Below are 21,782 nucleotides of genomic sequence, written 5' to 3'. Positions count from 1 at the left end.
TGAAGACTTGCTTCAGCTTTAACTAACCCGGCATATCTTCATAATATGCAGATATAGAGGATGTGCATCTCAAGGTAAACAAATTTTGTAATATATTTACCTTATCAGTGGCAAGAATTTCTGAAAATGGGGAGGCACTAGAAGAATGTGGGGGAAGCAGTGTGACACTGATAATTCTTCTCCACCCCCACATAATCCCTCAAAAGAATTTTGGGGTAGTAAGCCTGATGATAATCGTCCAGGAAATCCGATTTCAGTTGCTAGTAACACAATGGAAGAAATATTGAGATCAGTAAGCCTCTAGGGGATAATGGTGCCATGAACAATAAACAGCATGCATTCATAAAATAGACATTTTAAAAACAGAATTAGGCTATTAATGGTCCCTAGTGAATTTAGTAGCGCTGTCGATTAATCGCAGTTAATTCACGATTAACTCAAAAAAAAATTGTGATTAATTGCAGTTTTAATTGCACTGTTAAATAATAGAATACCAATTGAAATTTATTAAAGATTTTGGATGTTTTTCTACATTTTGACATATATTGTATTCTGTGTTGTAATTGAAATCAAAGTGTATGTTTTTTATTACAAATATTTGCATGTAAAAATGATAAAAGAAACAGTATTTTTCTATTCACCTCATACAAGTACCATAGTGCAATCTTTGTCGTGAAAGTGCAATTTACAAATGTAGGATTTTTTTTGGTTAAATAACTGCACTCAAAACCAAAACAATGTAAAACTTCAGCGCTTACAAGTCCACTCAGTCCTACTTCTTGTTCAGCCAATCGCGAAGACCAACAAGTTTGTTTACATTTACAGGAGATAATGCTGTCCTCTTCTTATTTACAATGTCACCAAGAAAGTGAGAACAGACATTTGCATGGCACTTTTGTGGCCGGCATTGCAAGGTATTTACATGCCAGATATGCTAAACATTTGTATGCCCCTTCATGCTTCAGCCACCATTCCAGAGGACATGCTTCCATGCTGATGACGCTTGTTTAAAAAGTGTTAATTAAATTAACTGTACACCTTGTATTCTGCGTGGTAATTGAAATCAATATATTTGAAAATGTAGAAAACATCCACAAATATTTAAATAAATGCTATTCTATTGTCTGTCAGTGTGCTTAATCGCGATTAATGGTTTTAATCGCTTGACACCCCTAGAATTTAGTAAATGGTCTCAAAAATCGTACCAGAAATATTTTCATTGTGACTTGGATGTGAGCAAGAATACATAGAATGAAAACTATCAAAAAGTCAAATTATTATAGTTGTAAGCTGTAATGTATCAAATTGAGAGGAGGAATCTAGTGGGGCATCAAGGTTGGGCCCAATCTTTATTGATGGACTCAATCAACCCCTGGGGAAGAGGAACTGCACAAGAAACTCAGTGAGCTCCCAATTATCCTTCTGTGGGTCAAAAATAGAGAAGGAGAGGTGCCAAGGAGTGAGCACACCCTTCCCTCATTCTATTCCCTTACCACAACCACATTTGGTAGATTAGGGTTCCTTCCATTTATAGATACTCTAGAAGAGTGAGTATCTCCATCTGTCTATCTTAATGTTGCACCTCACTATAGCATCTTAATGCCTTCCACATAAAATAGATTGGCAATAGCAAAGTCTCTAGAGGACTTTGTGGACTCCTTTGCAGATGTCCTTCTGAGTTCTGAAATTTCTGTCTGGGTCAGGATGTCTGTCTTCAAGGGTCAGGAGGATGAACAGGGTTATAATTAGGGCTGTCAATCACAGTTAACTCACGCAATTAACTAAAAAAAAACGCAATTAAAAAAATTAATTGTAACTAACTGCTTTTTTAATCGCACTGTTAAACAATAGAATACCAATTGAAATGTATTAAATATTTTTAGATGGTTTTTCTACATTTTCAAATATATTGATTTCAATTACAACACAGAATACAAAGTGTACAGTGCTCACTTGATCATTTTTACAGTGCAGATATTTGTAATAAAAATAATAGAAACAAAAGAAATAGTATTTTTCAATTCACCTCATACAAGTACCATAGTGCACTCTCTTTATCGTGAAAGTGCAACTTACAAATGTGTTTTTGTTTTTGTTTTTTTTTACGTAACTGCACTCAAAAACAAAACAATATAAATCTTTAGAGTCTACAAGTCCACTCGGTCCTACTTCTTGTTCAGCCAATCACTAAGATAAATAAGTGTCTACATTTATGAGAGACAATGCTGCAGGCTTCTTATTTACAATGTCACCTGAAAGTAAGAACAGGCATTCACATGGCACTTTTGTAGCTGGCATTGAAAGCTATTTACGTGCCACATATGCTAAACATTAGTGTGCTCCTTTATGCTTCTGCCACCATTCCAGAGGACATGCTTCCATGCTGATGATGCTCGTTAAAAAAAAAAAAAGTATTAATTAAATTTGTGACTGAACTCCTTGGGGGAGAATAGTATGTCTCCTCCTCTGTTTTACGTGCATTCTGCCATATATTTCATGACCTAGCACATGTTCATTTTAAGAACACTTTCACCGCAGGTTTGACAAAACGCAAAGAAGGTATCAATGTGAAATTTCTAAAGATAGCTACAGCACTCGACCCAGAGTTTAAGAATTTGAAGTGCCTTCCAAAATCTGAGAAGGATGAGGTGTGGAGCATGCTTTCTGAAGTCTTAAAAGAGCAACACTACAGAACCCAAACCACCAAAAAAGAAAATCAACCTTCTGCTGGTGGCATCTGACTCAGATGATGAAAGTGAACACGTATTGGTCTTCATTGATTTGGATCGTTATCGAGCAGAGCTCCTTATTAGCATGGATGCATGTCTCCTGGAATGGTGATTGAAGCATGAAGGGACATATGAATCTTTAATGCATCTGGCATGTAAATATTTTGTGATGCTGCCTACAACAGTGCCATGTGAACACCTGTTCTCACTTTCAGGTGACGTAAACAAGAAGTGAGCAGCATTATCTCCTGCAAATGTAAACAAACTTGTTTGTCTGAGCAATTGGCTGACTAAGAAGTAGGACTGAGTGGACATGTAGGCTATGAAGTTTTACATTATTTTGGTTTTGAGTGCAGTTACTTAACTTAGATTGCACTGTGGTACTTGTATGAGGTGAATTGAAAAATACTGTTTCTTTTGTTTATCATTTTTACAGTGCAAATATTTGTAATAAAACATCTACACTTTGATTTCAGTTACAACACATATATATGTCAAAATGTAGAAAAACATCCAAAATCTTTAATAAATTTCAATTGGTAGGACTAAGTGGATTTGTAGGCTGTAAAGTTTTACATTTTTTTTAAATGCAGGTTTTTTGGTACATAATTCTACATTTGTAAGTTCAACTTTTTTAATAGATAGTATTACAGGACTTTTATGAGGTGAATTGAAAAATACTATTTCTTTTGGTTTTTTTATAGCACAAATATTTGTAATAAAAAATAAATATAAAGTGAGCACTGTACACTTTGTTCTGTGTTGTGATTGAAATCAACATATTTGAAAATTTATAAAGCATCCAAAAATATTTAAATAAGTGGTATTCTGTTATTGTTTAACAGCGTGATTAATCGCGATTCATTTTTTTTAATCGCTTGACACTACTAGTTATAATAGGAATGCTTTATGAAATAAGAAGGCTTTGCAGAGTTTCCTAAAGGAGATAAAGAGCACTTTTTAATTATCTTTTCATGCAGTACTAAATTAAGAGGTGGCATGAACAGGAAATAATCAAAAGGATCTAGAGAAGTTAAAACTGTAAGCAGGAAATAATGAACTTTGGCTTATAACACACAAGATAATGGATATGGGAAAAATTAGGGAAATACTTAAGAAAGCATGATGCTAAAAGAAGTCTAGATGAGATGGTGAACACAAGTAAAATTAGATTTTACGTTGAAGGATGGGCATGCAGTGCTGTTTTGAGCTGCATAGGCAAAAGGTGTCACATTATGAAGAAGTGAGGTGAATAATGGCTTTCCATAAAACATTGTTGAGGCTGCACTTATCTGCATTCAATTCTAGATACCAGTCAGTAACAAAAAGATGTCAAGAAATTGAAGGGTGTCCAAAAAGGTGGTGTTTCTGGCCTGGAGGGATTAAATTATGAGGAAGGAATTATAAAGAACTAGAGGGACAAGGTCTTGCAAGCCCTCTTTACTCAGAGCTCCCACTGACTTCAGTTGACCTCACAACTAAAAGGTGGTGAAATGATAGTTTACGTGTATTTGAAGATGATCCAACTAGAATTAATGAGATGAAACAAAGCAAAAGTCATGTGGGCCAGATATCAGGAATGTTTATCTTAATGGTGACCTATAGATTATTTTTCCAAAGGGAATAGTGGAAACGTCATTGCTTGAAAAATAAATTTTGACTATAAAATGCCTTAGTATATGTACTGTTTGGAACGGTTCTGCATTGACAGGGAGATGGATGTGATGACCTAACAGATTTTCCATATTTAACTTCCTTAAGTGTCTGGATTGTTAGAGTAACGTCTAATTTCCAAATTAACTCACATCAAATAAGTGTCAAAACAGATTTACACTACTCTTTCCACTTTTTATGTCTATCAGAGACATTGTCAAAGTGACTATTGAACCAAGATATGTTTTTACCTAATTAACCATAACTATGCCAAGAGCTATTGTAGCCCCTACAGAGGTGGTTCACCATCTTTTCCACATAGGTGTGGAAATGCACAGTTAGTCCACTATACTAATGTACTAGTTGTCCTTTGTCTAGTTATAGAGCCAGGGAGTTTTCTGTTTTCCCTTTAAAAAAAAAAAAAATTACACTAATGCCACATTAAGGTCATACAGTTGTGTTAAAATGTAATGTTAATCCTTAACTTTTTTCCTCCCTCACATATGCATTACAACTGGATCTTTCAATTCTTGATCACATTACCTTAGATATGTATTGTGGACTTTGATATGTGTGTGAACGTGTATATAATGCACATGTTCAAAGGGGTAAAATTTAACTTCAAACCTTCTTGAGTGTGCACTGTACAGCTATAATCTTGAATTAGCACGGCATTATGCATTTAACATAATTTTGGATAAAGGGAGCACCAGGTTGAGTTGTTGGTGTTAGCTGTAAGCAGTAAGCAGTAATAGTCTCATTTTAATGGGAAGCAGCATGGTCCATTAGACTAGGAATCAGGGGGCTCTGGTTATATTTCCTGGTCTGCTACTGACCTGCTGTGTGATCTTGGGCAAGTTGCTTCACCTCTCTGTGCTTCAGTTTCCTCATACGTAAAAAGGAGATAATGCTTTACCCTGCTTTGAAATTCTTTGAGAGCTATAGGTGAAAAGTGTTTTATAAGAACTAAATATCCTCTCTTTTTAAAAAGAGAGGATAACAAATTCCTCCTAGCATCTAATGGAGAGAGAAATGTTTAGTCCTGAACATACTGAGTCTCTCACACCAACTGAACTTTCAAGGGACTGGGTCTCTGCTCCCAAGAGTGTTGGTTAGTGCACTGGGTAATCCCAAGTAATGACGAACGGTACGTTCTGTCTCATGCCATTGTCTCTTCATGTTACCATGATCAGGTGGTAAGGAAGAAGGGGGACAAAGTTAGCAGAGCCCAAGAAGGGATAAAGTTTTACAGCAGTTATTGACATATCGAATGGTGGGATAGTATCTGCAAATGAGGGATCAGCAGATGATTCATTGAGAGACAAATAGCAGAGCTGTGAGGGAGGAATGGATGGTTCAGTGGCCTAGTAACACGTACAAAATCTAGTTTGTTTGAACACAACCCAATTCATTAATGTCCAAAAGCTGCTAGTATCTTACTTCTGCACAGTGGCTACTGTGAAACAAATTAGTGGTCAGTACTTCCTGTTAAGGTCATCACAAGAATTGCAATCGCCACCTACTAGTACAGAGGGGTAGCCGTGTTAGTCTGGCATCTGACTAAGTGGGTATTCACCCACGAAAACTCATGCTCCAATATGTCTGTTAGTCTATAAGGTGCCACAGGACTCTTTGCTGCTTCTACTAGTACAGTACACTTGTGGACGGTGTAGGGAGAGAGGGCACAGTCATGAGTCATGGTCTTGGGGACTGAACTGTTTTTCACTCTGGTGAAGTATACGGGGACAGCGTTGATGCACATTCACAGGGTGAAATAGAGATGTTTGTTGAAGGTTTGTCTATGCTGGTCATATTTTATGGGTACTTCTGGCTCCAGAGCTGCTGCTCCAACTGTCTTCACAAGTACTACATTCATATTTAGAAAATTATGGAGATGTCAGGTTCTAGGTTCCATTATTTTATGGGACAATAAAGGGACTGTTCATCCTAAGCTAGTACTCTTCTTCCTTCCTTTCCCTCCCCCCAAGTTAAATGAGTGAGTTGCAAGTGAGATGGGCAAGATGAGAGTAACATTTGATATTGTTAGATGGAATATATTCCTCCTAGAGTAGATAGGGGAGTTGGAGATGAACTATGAGGAACCCAGTGTCCAGTGGAAATAGACTTTAAAGGCAAAGTGGTTTGTCGGTATGGATATTGAAGTCTCCCAAGGTAAAGGATTGTCTCTCTTGGGGGTGTTAATAAGTTAATATTAAGGAGTTGTTTAAGGGAAAGAGACCTTGAGTTCCAGGCTGGGTCAGTCAAATATAACTCTAGCTTTTCAGAGGTTGTTTTGTATCAGTAACGTCTTATTAGTGAATTCGTTGTCTAGGATCAAGTGCATGGTATGTCTGCATTTTAGTCTTAGCCTGCGCTCCTTCATGTATTTGCGCAAACTTTCCTTCTGTCTACACACACAACTTTCGAGTATGTGCTCATTTGTGCTTTGAACCCATGCTTGCTTTCATGGCTGGGGATAAAAGCCTAAACTGCACTTTTTAGCTTTGGCCAGAATGCTCCTACTTTGCAGTGAGAATGCAGGCAAGTGCCAGTCCTCCAGTGCCCTTCATACTGTTTCCCCTCTCCCAGGAGCTCAGGCAATTTCTCCTGCAACTGACAATTGACTGGAAAGAATCCTAGACTATCTCAACACAGAGAACCATGGCATATGCCCCCAGACACACACAAACAAGTGTAGAAACAGTAAGGACACAGAAACATGGAGAGGGCTTTGCTGTGGGAATGCTCATACTCAGGCTGGTCTAACCCAGGTACTCAGATCTTGGCACCAATCACCTGGGTAATTATCAGGTTGATAGTGGAGAACTGACTGGTCACATGATGCTGGTTCTCCTTGTTTCCAGCTTTTAAATTGCACTAAAGGAAGCTTAAAAAAAAACTTACTCTTTTCTAATATTAATTATCCACGTAAGTAATTAGTGTAGCTTCCACAAGGATAATATCTGATAACAAATGGGTTGGAAGGTGGCCCTAGAAACTCTCCATTAAGAAGTGATGCATATTATTTAAAAAGAGGGGGAAATTGACAACCCCTGAACAAGACTGAACTGCTCTCAGAAATGAGTCTTTTTTCCAAAGTAAACTTATTTTTTAAAAGCATGCTATATTCCACTTCTGCCAGTTAAGCTTGCTTGGTTGGGTGATAGGATACGTCTTTTAAACTTTAATCAGAGAGTAATAAACATCTGTTAAACATCTTGATTTGGCTAGCAGAGATTCTAGTTAATGTAACTTGCAGAACCCCATGCTAACATTAGGGGTCTTAAACCTCATAGCTAGACATACTAAATTCACTTTTTACAGAATAGGGGACACTTAAGATTTGTAGTGACAATGCATACGCATGTTCATTGACAAGTTATCTCGATTTCCAATATGAAGATATATTTGACTTCACTTCTCCTTCCAAGCACACCCTTTTGTTCTAGAATTAATGTATGACAATCTGTGCTTAATTGCATCTTCTTATTTAATGGTAGAAAATAAGAATGAAACTTTAATTCCAGGAATTGGCTGAATAGAGATGAATACCATATTTCACATTTATTTCTGGCTGACTAAAATTCCGACTTTATTTTTAAATTTTCTTGATTATATATTCTCAAATTTTATAGCACATTACCTATAAATTTTTGACAGTATATCAGATCGTTGACCCGGTCAGCTGAAAATTTGAATTAACAATTGATACCTTTAATGTGGCCACCAGATGGCAGCATGTTACATGAACAGAAAACAGGTTGATGTATTTCAGTTTTAAGCAAAGGAAGAGTTTGATTCCTTTTATTGCTGTATTTCTGTTTAATTTTTTCACTACTTTTGTGTTCTTGAAGCTTCAAAAATCAGCAGTGATTGATTCATATATTTATAGGCTTTTCTGTAGCTCTCATCTTAGCATCTGAGACCCTCACAAACACTATGCAGGATTTTTCCTTGCCATCAACTTCTAGGGTAGAGGTGATATTATCTCCACTTTACAAATTGGAAAACCAAGGCACTGTTTTAAGTGACTTGCCCAATGTCTCTCTCAGCTGCAGCAAAGTTAGGAATAGAATCCAGATTTCCTGAGTCCCAGTCAGTGCCTTAACCTCAAGATCTCTCAATTAATGGATTCTTCTTTATTTGTGGACTCATGAAGTATTAAGACAGCTGCAGGCAAGCTATTTACTTACTCCAGATCTAGACTCCCACTAGTAATAGGCAGAGCGAGTTCATGCTTCCTGCTTGTTAGTGGTAGGGTCCAGTGAGCAAAGGCTACCTGTCTTGCTTGTGTGTGGTAGACAGAGTGTAGATACTTATTGCACTTGATGTCCTAGATGATTATTAAGGTGAGTTGGATTGTTGGAAATATTGATCTCACATTGCTTATCCAGTAAGCATTTGTGTGTGTGTTTTGCTTTAAGGGAATCAGAAGGTCAATGTGTTCCATAAATTCATGAAATATCATGTTGTTGTTTTTTTATTTTCACCCCGAGATAGTTTTCCAATACAGACTGATCTAACACTGTTCAAATAATCTCACTGATGACTTCATGCTTACCGGTAATTATGAAGATGAAAAACTGAGGCTTAAACTTGCACATGGAGATCCCTGGTTGTAATTATTTTTGCAATAGTTGTGGAACATTTTAGTCAAATGGAGGTTACATAAATACATGAAATTTCAAAATATATATTAAATGTTCCACATAGTACAATCAGCATATAAATGACTTTTGGTAGAAAGTCAGTTATGCCGAGTTCACCCACTTTCCCTTGCTAATTGGGGCACTATAGAATACTGAAATTGGTATAGAGTTCTTAATGTGAGTCAACTACAATTTTTAGTTAGTTTTCTTAAGACTCATATTTTTAAGTCAACCTATGGTTTGAACCATGGGCTGACTTAAAGTATGATTTTCTAGGAATCTAACTGAAAATTGTAGGTTTCTTTATTTTATTTATTTTTTAGTGGTAGATATGAAGTGTTTCACTTCCATAGCTGACTAGTTCTTTCAGAATCAGGGCCAGTGAAGAACATTTTAAAAAGTAAACTTACCAAGTATTGTTATAGTACATGAAAAAACAACTTTTTTTTTCAAATCAGGATTAAAGTTAATATATAACTTCATAGAAGTGGTTATTTCCCAATGTGCATTAGCCTGCTGCAATGTATTACCACTAATAGTTGGTGCTGCAGAACCACCAGTGCCAAGTGCTTAATCTGTTACTTAATTTTTTCTAAAGATAACCAGTTGAATTAGAATATTTTTATTACTTTTTCCTACCATTGTTAATCACACACTGTTGTAGGCCTCAGTTCAGCAAGTGTGTGCCTAACGTGAAGCACATGAGTAGTCACATTGAAGTCAAAAGGACTACTCACATTCTTAATGTTAGGCGCATGCTTAAGTACCTTGCTGAATAGGAGCCCTGGTTGTGATCCAGATCACAAGGTCACTGAACAAAAATGTTTTATATTTGATTATTTCATGAGAGTGACAAAGTACTCCTAAAACAGTTATCTGCTGAATGTTAAGTTTGAAATATCTGTATTTTCTTTAGAGAGACTTACTACTGTATTTTGTAACTTTTATGCTCATAAATTACAATGCAGTTTTCTTTGTCTAAAATAAACTAAGCCCTTGGAACTTAATTTTGATAGATTACCTTTTATTTTAATAGAATTAACAGTAAGAGGTAGGCATGCTCAGATAGTGACTTCTAGGACTAGTCCTCTTGTATGTTCCAATTGTTAAGTGCTTGTTTACATGAAGTTATCATAACACATTTTCAGGACTTCATGGTTCTGTTTAATGTTCTAGTTTAATGGGAACAAGTGAATATCCGCATAAGAGCTTCCAGCTGTGTGAATTTCTCAAGCTCTGACAATTGTTTTCAATTAGTCCAGTGTATGTGGCCATTGCAATAATTGGTCCGTTATCAGAAACAAATATAAGTTTCTTCTTTATATTGAAAACTTCAATTTCTGAGGAATGTGAATCAGTTCATAGTTGGCTGAAAGCCAGTTTCTTCTCCTCCTCAACTCTAACACATGTTTGAAAAACGTACTCTCTTCCTAAGTGCCTTGTGAATCTGCAATGATTAATTCTTCTCATTATTTTGCTGCAAATTCTCATGACCCTCTGTGATGATTCGATCACCCACTTAGAGTTTATGCATATTCATATCTTTCCACTCCTGCTGCAGTCGTTCAAGTCTCCTTCACTGGCTGTGGTGTGTGCTTGGTGCAGTAATTGAGCTGCAGTAGATTGATTACTCTGGGGAGCTGTAAGGCCTTTAAAGGTGAAAACATATCAGTCCTGTTAATTAGGAAACAAAGCTCTGGTGGCAAGTTCAGCAGTCAAATGCTTCCAGTGTAGAAATGAGGAAAGGTATGATTTGTTCCTCTCCATGAACCCTGTTTACTTTTTTATATTTGAATTAGATCCACATCAGCTGTGGTGGGCTTGTGCAGAAGATAGAATCCCTTTTATGATTGTACAGCGATGGTGTTTCAATCTGAAGAGAATTTGATTTGTAATATTGATTGTAGATATTATCGTCAATCAAACCTTAAATTATACATTGTCTTTCAGGAGTTACTTGCCCTATAAAGATAAATAGGGCAAGATTACATTTTGTATCTCAATACTAATGCTAATCTTTCTCCAGTAACTCCCTTTCATTTGACTAATGTGTTAGTTCTGACCTTAACTGTAGTATAACTAAGTCATTACTTTGAATTCAAAGATACATTTTCTGAATACAGTATAAAAAGCCCAGGTTTTTAGCTTTTTAATATTCAAATGACTGCCTATAGCCTCCCAAGTACAAGATTAATTAAGAGAAAAAACTTAAAATTGGATGAATATTAAATGATAGTATAAGGTTTTGTACAACAGGCAGAAAGCATCCTTACAACATATCGTAAGCTCCCTGCAGTTTTACATTGCTAAGCACTCTAATCTAGAGTGGAATATTACAAAGATATTAAGGGTGGGAGAACCATCTGCCACATTATCTGTCCATAAGGGTCAAAAATAAATTATTTAAGAGTAATTTATATATATTTTAAAAACAACTTTTCTCAGTAATTATTGGACACCAGGTTTTGGGCTACATGTGCTACTACAAAAACCACTGTTTTTTGTAAGCTGTGTATATGATGCATGCTATTTCGGATAGGTAATGGACATGATCGTCATTAGGGCTGTCTATTAATCACAGTTTTATTCGTACTGTTAAACAATAGAATACCAATTGAAATTTATTAAAGATTTTGGATGTTTTTCTATACTTTCATATATACTGTATTCTGTGTTGTAATTGAAATCAAGATACACGTTGTTTTTCATTACAAATATTTGTAAAAATGATAAATAGTATTTTTTACTTCACCTCATACAAGTACTGTAGTGCAGTCTTTGTTGTGAACATGTAACTTACAAATGTAGATCTTTTTGTTATATAACTGCACTCAAAAACAAAACAATGTAAAACTTCAGAGCCTACAAGTCCACTCAGTCCTACTTCTTGTTCAACTAATCGCTAAGACAAACAAGTTTGTTTCCATTTACAGGAGGTAATGCTTGTTTACAATGTCACCCGAAAGTGAGAACAGGTGTTCACATGGCACTGTTGTAGGCAGCATCACAAAATATTTACATTGCAGTCTCGGATGATGACCCAGCACATGTTGTTCATTTTAACACTTTCACTGCAGATTTGACAAAACACAAAGATAGTACCAATGTGAGATTTCTAAAAATAGCTACAGCATTCGACCCAAGGTTTAAGAATCTGAAGTGCCTTTCAAAATCTGAGGGATGAGGTATGGAGCATGCTTTCAGAAGTCTTAAAAGAGCAACACTCCAATGCATAAACTACAGAACTTGAACCACCAAAAAAGAAAATTAACCTTCTGCTGATGGTATCAGACTCAGATAATGAAAATGAACATGCATCAGTCCTTACTACTTTGGATTGTTATCGAGCAGAACCAGTCATCAGCATGGACGCATGTCCTCTGGAATGGTGGTTGAAGCAGGAAGGGACATATGAATCTTTAGCGCATCTGGCACATAAATATCTTGCTACGCCAGCTACAACACTGCCAAGAGAACACCTGTTCTCACTTCCAAGTGACATTGTAAACAAGAAGCGGGCAGCATTATCTCCTGCAAATGTAAACAAACTTGTTTGAGCGATTGGCTGAACAAGAAGTAGGACTGAGTGGACTTGCATACTCTAAAATTTTATATTTTTATGTTTGAATGCATTTTTTGTACATAATTCTACATTTATAAGTTCAACTTTCATGATAGAGATTGCACTACAGTACTTGTATTAGGTGAATTGAAAAATACTATTTCTTTGTTTTTTACAGTGCAAATACTTGTAATCAAAAATAAATAAAAAGTGAGCACTGTACACTTTGTATTCTGTGTTGTAATTGAAATTACTATATTTGAAAATGTAGAAAACATCAAAAAAATTAAATGTTGTTCTGTTATTGTTTAACAGTGAGATTAATTGTGATTAATTTTTTTTAATCACTTGATAGCCCAAATCTTCATACCTTATTGAGGTCTGTGGTAAAACTCCCACTGAATTTAGTGGGAGCAGAATTTGACCTTTCATGAGAGTATTGGGATTTGTAAAGTATCTTGTTATGTCCATATTTGTTTTGTCTCATTAATATGATCTAATTTTCTATTGTTTCCATTTCAGGCATTTATTAATACAGCAAAAGAAATCTATGAGAAAATCCAAGAAGGAGTCTTTGATATTAATAATGAGGTAACATTTATAGTATTCTGATAGCATGCTCTAGTGAGTTACTTTATTTTTTTTTTTTAAAGCACAAAATTACAAGACCTTGGATCGCTTTTTGTAACACGTGTATTACAGTATTCTGCACACACTGCAGTAAAACATTTGTACATCCCATTTTTACACAGATTCACTTACTATTGTGATGAAAACAGATTAGAATTAAGTGACCCTATCCATTCATGAAGCATCACAAAATCATGTAAATCCCCAAAAGAGAGAAGAAAATCCACTTTCATTCACTTCCCCATATGGTGTCATCTGCTTTCAAAGATAATTTTTCACTATGCAAACGGAGAGGCCATGTTAATGTGCCAGATATAGTAAATGAGCTGTCCAATGTGGAAGAGCTGGTGTGGGAGCATAATGTAGTAAAATCTCATTCCGTGGGCAAATTAGTGATTGGAAAAATAAGGGAGAGATGTCATTTGATTTGTAAAAATCTTACAGAATCATATTTTCAATAATGGGGACTCGCTGCCCTCCCAGCTCCAGGTCCTCCGATTTGTGGAAATTTTGATAGTACAGTGTCATCAGAAATAGGTCAAGTTGTCTATCATTCGAAAGCTATTTCTCCAATGAAAACAGTGGTACCACACATGACAAACCTAGAACAATTTATGTTGATATATATTTGAGAAAATGTTTAAACATAATTTTTTTTGTTAACTCTGTTAACATGGGCATGCATTGTTCACGTAAAAGACATTGATCTTTGTTAATTCTAGGGAAGTTAGTCTTGACATGTAGGACTGAAAACATTTATTCTTCAAAGTCACCATCAGTGTTTCTATCTAGGACATCACTGCTAGACACAGGTCACACTGATCATCATCCACATTACACTTGCACATCTCTGTACAAGACAAGCTGCTGGCCAAACACGTGCAGCATGATGAGCATCTGGTGTTTTACACAATCATTTGATTAGCTGAAGAATTGATTCATGAGCACATGGTATTTCACACATAACTGGTGTGACTAGTCCATCCTCCAAGACCCATCCAGGAGTAATAGGGAGAGTAGTTTTGGATGTGCTCAATTTTCCATTGGCCATTCTATTACTTGATGATTTGCTCTCTTCATAGCAGGTATAAATACACCCTTGGTCAGTTTGTCTGCTTCTTGGAAAACATTCACCGACATAGCTCTGCAAGGTGTCATAATGTTGGTCTTCAAATGGTAAACTTGGTACACGAACGCCTCCAGTCCATTTATGACCTCACCAATGACTGCTCAGCCATTCTGAGCACCTTCACAATGAGGAGAGAGTCTTCAGAGGCTGAATCAGATGCCTTTCAGTAAGAGAATTTCCTCTTTCCAGCCAACCTTCCAGTAGTGTCACATCCTCACAGAGCATTTGTTGAATAATTTTTCACATGCTGGAGCATTTTTCTGCATGGTATTCGGTTAACTCATCCTTCATGTGAAGAAGCTAGTGTCTCATACTCATTGTGACATTGGAGATGTTTGTGGAGTCACAGATTTTGTACAAGGCAGTGCAATACCTTGAAGTCTCTCAGTTGACTCCTCTGCAAATGTGTCAAACATGAGGTGGATTTCGTCATAGGTACAGTATTTTTCTTTGTAGCCTCATAATGAGGTGTTCAGCCAAGTCTCAGCAGGTTTATCTAGAGCTTGTACCTCAACCATACCATCTATGAATCTGAAAGGTTTCTGCTGGCATAAGCTGTCAGTCACATTGTCAGTAGATGCTGGCTTAGGAAGACCATGCAAAATGTTTGTTCATTTGCTTTTCGCCTGATGCACATGCATTGTTCTATGACCATATACATCCATCATGCTGCCACAGAGAACTCATACTTTCCAGTGTCTGACACAGATCAACATCTTGCTACAATCTGGACATGACCTGGAGATGAGCAAACAATGACTTGTCTGTAGTTAGCTCTGTAATAGTCCCTGCCACCTTCACTCTGACTTTCTTTGCATTCAAGCACAGCTTTAGTCTGTTCTCCTTGATTGGAGCCCATAGATTGACAGAGCCTTGGATAATTCTTTGGGGTTTGAAGGCCACATACAAGTCATGACCCAAAGTATCCATTCAACTGAAATCTTGGATATGTCTGAGGAAGTCATCCTAGCCATGCTTAATGTGTCATTTTAAATTTGATGGAGCTCTGGGGTTGTCAGGAAAAACTGGGAAAGAGTAATTGGAAGCTGTGTTATGCCCACCAGCCTCCCCAACCGCCCAATTATTTTCATTGCTCTATTTTCGCATTCCAGTGCTTCATCTGAACCAAGTGCACAGAAGCAACTCTGAAGCACCTGGCATTGGCCACTGTCAGAAGACAGGATAATGGGCTAGATGGACCTTTGGTCTGATGCGGTATGGCTGTTCCTATGTTCTTAAGGGTACTGGCGACCTTTTAACAACCCAGTTTCCTTTTCAAAATTCCTCCCATATGTCAGTCAGATGTTTTTCTACACCTTTTATTTCAGCAAGGTACCAGGGACATCATCACAGAATAGTTGGTTAGATCGAAGCAAAAAAGTATTTCACAACATCTTGGAGTGCTGCAACGTGAACATTCTAATTAGAAGTCCTGAGATATTGAATAGAGCAGCAAAGATTCAGTCATCTACATGTATTGCTGCACCATCCTGAAAGTTGGCTTTGTCATCAATTCAACCTCATTGAATTGCTTCATCTGTTCTGTGATGATGTTGCAGCTCTCCATTGTGCTCAATAGATCATTATGAGCAGAATGTGCACTGGATTTGTGGAACTGGTCTTGCAAGTCCTGTATCCATTGGGAAATGACTTCAGACACATCAGTATGCTTTTCAAAGAAGACATGTAAGTAGCATTTTTGAAGGGCAACAAGCATTCGGGTGTGTGCTTCCATAGCGCGTCACATCATTTGCCCTGCAAAAATTTGGTTTACAGTACTGTCACTGTTTAAAATTCCCCCCAGATCTCAGGAATACCAGTGCCATCAACAAAGGATCCAATTATATGTATCACTGTAAAGAATATATACGATTCACCAGGACAGACTCCACCATCCTCGAAGATCATCACAGGACATTATTTGATGTCGAACAGGCCTGTAAAGGCCCATGTCTAATGTCATGACACATTTGATTCAGTTATGCAAATATTTGTTCATGTGTTCCAGCTGCATAAAGAATGTTACCTGCTGGCCCACTGATTGCTCAGTTATGATTGGCAGGATGCATACGTGGGTCTTTTTCTCTGGCCCCATTTGTAATGTCGTATTAAAGGCTGACCATGTTGGAGAATGTATCTTTCTCCTGAAATGTTGTGGTATGCTGTCCCGGGTTTCCAACTCATTTGAGGGTGCATGTTCTATCTCTTCAGCCAAAGCCGTACTCAATGATTTTTTGCCTTTGAAGTGCATCTGACTTTAGCACAAACCAAGTGAGGTCAAGGTTAGTCAATGTAGAAAACTCTGCTATAGCCTATTTAACTGCTACTTCATTGAAAACTGGACTCCTTGGCTTCAGAATTTTTGAATCTTGATAGGAAAGTGAGTGAGTTATGAAGTTAGTAAGCTCCTCCAAGGACACAGTTTTTTGCTGGTTCCTATAGCACTTGAGGAGGGGACTGATCCCCATTAATTCACTTCTAATAGCAGACCATCACAGTAGCATAAAGAATATCTTTGCCATCTGCTGTATCTTCAAGGAAGTCCAAGTTCTCAACAGCACTAAATATAAAACTGTCCTAAACAGGGTCTGGAGGAAGAGACAATTCTTCATTCAGTTCCATGTGGCAAAGAACCTCATTTTCAATTGCAGTCTCCAGGGGAAGTACTCTGTTTTGGAATGAATTGATAAACCAATAGCTACTTATGTGTAATATACCACTATATGTCTCAAAGTTGTCATGCATGTGTTGGAAACCTGCCTTTCACTCAAACACACGTACATGAGGCTTGTGCTATGCTTGCTTATTAATATACTTGTGCTGAAGTCATTGAAACTATTGATGCACTTCTTAAAGAAGTAGAACAGGTCACACTATTTTTTTTAGGTTTGTCATCCACTACAGATCCCTGAAACTCCCATATACTCCAGGACAGAATAGTTTTCCATATAAATTTAGCAGCTGCAAACAGTTTTCATATTACAATTAACATCAGTGCTTTCTTCTGCTTTTGGTATCCTCAAAAGCTGCAAAAGATGTGGTGCTATGTGCTATGATTCATTTCTCCTGATAGGATTGCAAAAACTACGTCCATATCCCACAGTTCATCGTCAATAACTTTTTAAGAGCCTTTCTGCTAAGCACTTGTGCCTCTTCAATCCCATTCAAAGCACACTCTGTACTTAGCTCTGCGTTGGCCATCAGCACCACTTTCCCATCCATTAGAGCCCTTTTGAGGCAATTTATGAACTCCAGCTGAGTCGCACAGTTTGCAGTAGTAAAATCAGTATTGGTTTCTGTTGCTTCGCCCTTTTGACATAACATATTGTATACATTACTGGTGTAGGGCTTGGTGTAACACATTACATACATTTCTGGCGTAGGATGTGATATGCAATGTCATGTGCGTGGGTGTCTTTTGGGTCAATGTACCCACTTTACTTTCCCTGCAGTGCTCGTGCTAAGAGTGACTCCTTCATGTAGTTTCTCATCTGTTGAAACATTCTCAAGGGATGCCTTTGAGCTTACTGCAGAAGAAGTAGTTGTTCTTCTCAAAATGTACCATATATGCTCATTCATAAGCCGAATATTTTTGGTGAAAAAGTGACCCGTCAAAGAGTGGGGGTCGGCTTATAAATGGGTCTACACCAAAATTTGATTTTAAACTCTATGGAATCATTTAATTGAATATCTAATACATTGTTGTTTCGTTTACCTGGAGCGTCTGCAGGCATGGAGCCCCTCAGCTCCCTGTGGCTGCGGTTTGCCGTTACCAGCCAATGGGAGCTGTGGGAAGTGGCTCCCGCAGCTCCCATTGGCTGGGAATGGCAAACTGCGGCCACAGGGAGCTGAGGGGCTCCATGCAGACGCTCCAAGTAAATAAAACATCCCGACCCGCCAGCAGCTTACCCTGACGGGCTGGGAGCCAAAGTTTTCCAATCCCTGGAAATATAGGGTCAGCTTATGAAAGGGTCATACAGTTTTTGCTATTTTTACTTACCCATCTTGGGGGGGTCAGCTTATAAATGAACGGGCTAATGAACAAGTATATACAGTATGTCTTGGGACCTATTATTAGGTGTCTCGCCCACAACTGGCACTTGTCCCAGCATCCTCAACTTTTTCCTGATGCTCAATGTACTTCCTCTCTAACATTGTCAGATTCACTTTATGGGTGCACTTCTTACAGCATGTAAGGTGCCACTGAGCATTGTGTTTACCACTGCAGAGGACCTAGTTATTCTCCAAAGAGTCAGCTACTCTTCATCTCCCCTTTGATGCCTAAAAATGATCAAGACCAAAGTAAAAACAAGGATTTTGTAATAAATTACTTCAGGATTGTAATTAATTATGTTATATAATTATGTGCATACCGTTTGCAGATGGATTCCAGTAATTTCTGGCTGGATGCTGACATCTTAACCGGTGTCTCATTACTGAGGCTACGTTTTAGTCACGGGTATTTTTAGTAAAAGTCATGGACAGATCACGGCCAGGAAACAAAAATTCATGGCCCATGACCTGTCCATGACTTCTGCCATATACCCCTAACTAAATTTGGGGAGCAGGGGGAGGTGCCGCGGGTGCTGGGAGGGGGTGATTTGGGGGGGGGGACAGGCTCCCTACCTAGCTCCACGTGCTGCCCCCGCCCTAAGCCCTGGTTCTGCAGCTCCCATTGGCTGGGAACTGCGGCCAATGGGAGCTGTGGGGGCAGTGCCTGCAGGTGGAAGATGCACGTGGAGCTAGGAGCTGAAGATGGGGAGTTCCTGTCACCCTTCTGGCGAGACACCACCACCACCACCACCCAGGTAAGCACTGGCCCGCACCCTAGCTCCCAGCCCTGAGACCCCCCAAACTCCTGCTGCTGGGGGGCAGGGGAGCCTGAGACTACCCCAACAGTGGCCAGTGTGCCTCGCCCAGGGGCTGCTCAAGCTGGCCAGGCAGCCCCCGGGGCAGGTGCACCAGCTTCTGCAGAAGTCACGGACGTCATGGAAAGTCACAGAATCAGTGATAAACATGAAGCCTTACTCATTACAACTGTGTTGTCATAATAAACCAAGCTGATAATCAGTACCACTGAACTGCTTCTTTTTTAACAATGATAGCAAATAAACTTGAGATACTTCTTCCATTTCTAGTAATCCGTAACATTAAAAAATATAATCCGGTATCGTGTTCTGAGCATTAACTGATAAGAGTACTGTTAGTCCAGGACCACAATTTAACTTTGAGAGGACTGCATGTTTGACACACCTCTGTTAAAATATAATTTAAAAAGCATTGATTTTTTTTTAACATTTTCTCAAATGTATATCTACAGAATTGTTCTAGGGTTGTCATGTTTGGTACCGTTGTGTTCATGGGAGACAGGGCTTTTGAATGTTACCAAGCTTGACCCATTTCTGCTGATGTGGTAATTTCCACCAACCGGGGGATTAGCAAATACACCCATTCACTCCGGATAGGATGATACCACTGAAATTATGATTCTGTAGATTTTTTTAAATCAAATTACACCTTCCTATAATTTGTCCAGTAATTTCATGTACTTCTAGACTGAGGGGGGGGGGAGAATTAACTTTGAGAATTACATGAAATATGACTAAATAATCCAGATTTAGGTAGCTGGATATTATAAGGAGTAAAATACTGCCCACTGTTAGGAATTTGTGTAGGCAAAGGAAAGATTATGGCTTGTTCTTGTTCTGTAGTGAAGAAATTCTTAGAGCCAAAAAAAAACATTTTATGTCTTGGAACAACTAAACATTTCTGCTCTGGATCGATGTGTACTGTCTCAGAGTAGATCTTTGTGATGTTTGTCCTTAAATTCTCAAATACATCATATGCCCTTACATTGAAAATGACTATGTGAGAGTACTTTGAGTAGCTCAAGGAGATAGAGCCTTTCATGTCTGATCACTGGTTCAAATTCAGTACAGGTTAGTAATCAAAGTTATCATCTAATATAGCTCTTCATTCCTCTTTTGAAGTAAGTTGGTGGGATCAGTCATGTTCTCGGTGGACTAATGTCCACATCACAAAGCAACAGCACAATCAGCACAAATGGGGCACCTTGTTGGCAGTCTGAGATGTCCTTTTAGTCCTTGGCACATAGCCTTTTCTTTCACCCATAGAGGTGTCCCTTGAGATCAGTGCAAAGGCCAGTTGGTTGGAACCACACAGAGGATTGTGCACTGCCACCAGCCATTCTGTATCTGTTCTGTGAATAGGGCTTTCATTTTCTAGCAGTGTCAATCTGACTGCTTTTAATAGACATGAAAGTCACTGAATTGTTGGGGAAGATGGGGCAAAGGAATTAGCAGAACTGCATTAAAAAGTAAAAAGTTACTTCTAGTTATAGTAATAGACGTTATTAGTAAGGCATTAGAGAGAAGCTTCACTACCACTCCAGCTGCTTAAACTGTGACATGTAGCTAAGACCTTCAGTCTTAAGCATAGGTTCTTAAAACAAAGATCCCATCTTCTCAAATTATTTATAAATTGTAATTAATATTTCATTGTTAATATCCTTTTTTCATCCAGCTTGTTCAGTTTTTCAAAATTCTTCAGGGGTAATATAACAAAGTCTTGAGTTGGTTTAAAGGAGATGCCATTCAGTTAGAAACTGATGCTTTATAAATTGGACAGTAATCAGGGCCTCTGAAGAGGCATGCTCATTGTATCTGTCGAGTTTCATATACTAGCTGACTGCTTTACTGTGCCTTATGGAGCTTTGATTGCAATATGCTGTCAAGAGCCAACAGTCCGTGCTATTTATTTGGCTTAATGCCAAGTCTGGCTCCTTGATTCTTCAAGAAGTTGCTACCAGCCCAGAGGGGGCAAAACCAATGAGCCATAGGGCATGCTTTTTATTAAAGAGGAGTCAAAGAGCGAAAAGAAACCACATCAGCTGCTGTCAATACTGAGCTAGTGCCAGAAACCCCAAGGCTACTACTGTTGCAGAACAACTGCCAAGCACTATAAATCTGAGATTTACTGTGACGCAAAGTTTCCTTAAGAGCTTAATTTCTGAAGCTACTGTATTACTTTTCTCAAAGTGCTGTATTTTTAGGTAAAATCCACTTGAGGGAGTGAGGGTTAAGATATAAGTGTGAGTTTGATGAATGAAAGAGCTACGCTGTGTGTGGGTTCTTGGCAAGTTGCCATGTCTTTGGGGATCATAGAAATTATTGATGACACAGAACACTCGTATGCCCTTAGCCTGTACAGCTGATTCAACATGGAAATAAATGCTGTCTAGAGAGGGAAAGTTTTTACATTGTATTAAACAAGTGGAGGTTTTGAATCTCTCAAGTGTGTATTAGAAATGTATATATGTATTTTTAAAAGTTTGCTACTTTATGTGTAATAGCATTTAAATACTATTCTTCCTGTGTGTTTATGTTAACAGTTTGAGAACAGGCAGAGTT

At 38.0% G+C, this 21,782-nt stretch overlaps 1 protein-coding gene across 1 annotated transcript in view; it reads left to right on the top strand.

Moving 5' to 3' along the window:
* Positions 1–21,782, top strand: part of RAB2A (RAB2A, member RAS oncogene family) — an 83,485-nt gene that overhangs the window by 59,529 nt on the left and 2,174 nt on the right. Inside the window, exon 7 of the mRNA XM_045003526.1 lies at positions 13,116–13,184. Within this exon, the coding sequence (XP_044859461.1) occupies positions 13,116–13,184 (69 nt within the window). The remainder of the gene's footprint in view (positions 1–13,115; positions 13,185–21,782) is intronic.

Source organism: Mauremys mutica, chromosome 2 (genome assembly GCF_020497125.1).
Source record: "Mauremys mutica isolate MM-2020 ecotype Southern chromosome 2, ASM2049712v1, whole genome shotgun sequence".
NCBI classification, from domain to species: domain Eukaryota; kingdom Metazoa; phylum Chordata; order Testudines; family Geoemydidae; genus Mauremys; species Mauremys mutica.
This window is presented reverse-complemented; position numbering and strand designations above follow the sequence as displayed.